The sequence below is a fragment of the Naegleria gruberi genome (assembly GCF_000004985.1).
Source record: "Naegleria gruberi genomic scaffold NAEGRscaffold_97, whole genome shotgun sequence".
Classification (NCBI taxonomy): domain Eukaryota; phylum Heterolobosea; class Eutetramitea; order Acrasida; family Naegleriidae; genus Naegleria; species Naegleria gruberi.
Window position 1 is genome coordinate 1 of NW_003163230.1, and position 682 is coordinate 682.

At 37.0% G+C, this 682-nt stretch overlaps 1 protein-coding gene across 1 annotated transcript; it reads left to right on the top strand.

The window, feature by feature from the left end:
* Positions 1 to 59: 59 nt before the first annotated feature.
* Positions 60 to 431, top strand: NAEGRDRAFT_54566 (uncharacterized protein; the record flags this gene model as incomplete). The annotated part of the gene is made up of 1 exon (XM_002668810.1): positions 60 to 431. A coding segment is annotated over one exon (372 nt), but the record flags the coding sequence as incomplete, so codon positions are not given.
* Between the last annotated feature and the right edge of the window lie 251 nt (positions 432 to 682).

Sequence of the window (682 nt, forward strand, 5' to 3'; positions counted from 1 at the left end):
TCAAACCCAAACCCAAACCCAAACCCAAACCCAAACCCAAACCCAAACCCAAACCCAAGCCCAAACCCAAACCCAAACCCAAACCCAAACCCAAACCCAAACCCAAACCCAAACCCAAACCCAAACCCAAACCCAAACCCAAACCCAAACCCAAACCCAAACCCAAACCCAAACCCAAACCCAAACCCAAACCCAAACCCAAACCCAAACCCAAACCCAAACCCAAACCCAAACCCAAACCCAAACCCAAACCCAAACCCAAACCCAAACCCAAACCAAAACCCAAACCAAAACCCAAACCAAAACCCAAACCCAAACCCAAACCAAAACCCAAACCAAAACCCAAACCAAAACCCAAAACCCAAACCAAAACCAACACCCAAACCCAAACCCAAACCCAAACCCAAACCCAAACCCAAACCCACGACTAAGGTCAGACCCAACATTTTTACTTTTATTCATCTTAATTAATTATCTCAATAAATACTCATTATAAATCAATATATTATATATCAATATACTCCAAATTTAATATATAATCATATAATAACATAATATTACATCATTATAATGACTTATATAAGTTAATTTCATATAATAGATTAGACAATTAGAATATCAATGAAAACATTTCAAAATCATTTTAAATCAATATATCACCTTATAAATCATATTAGTAACA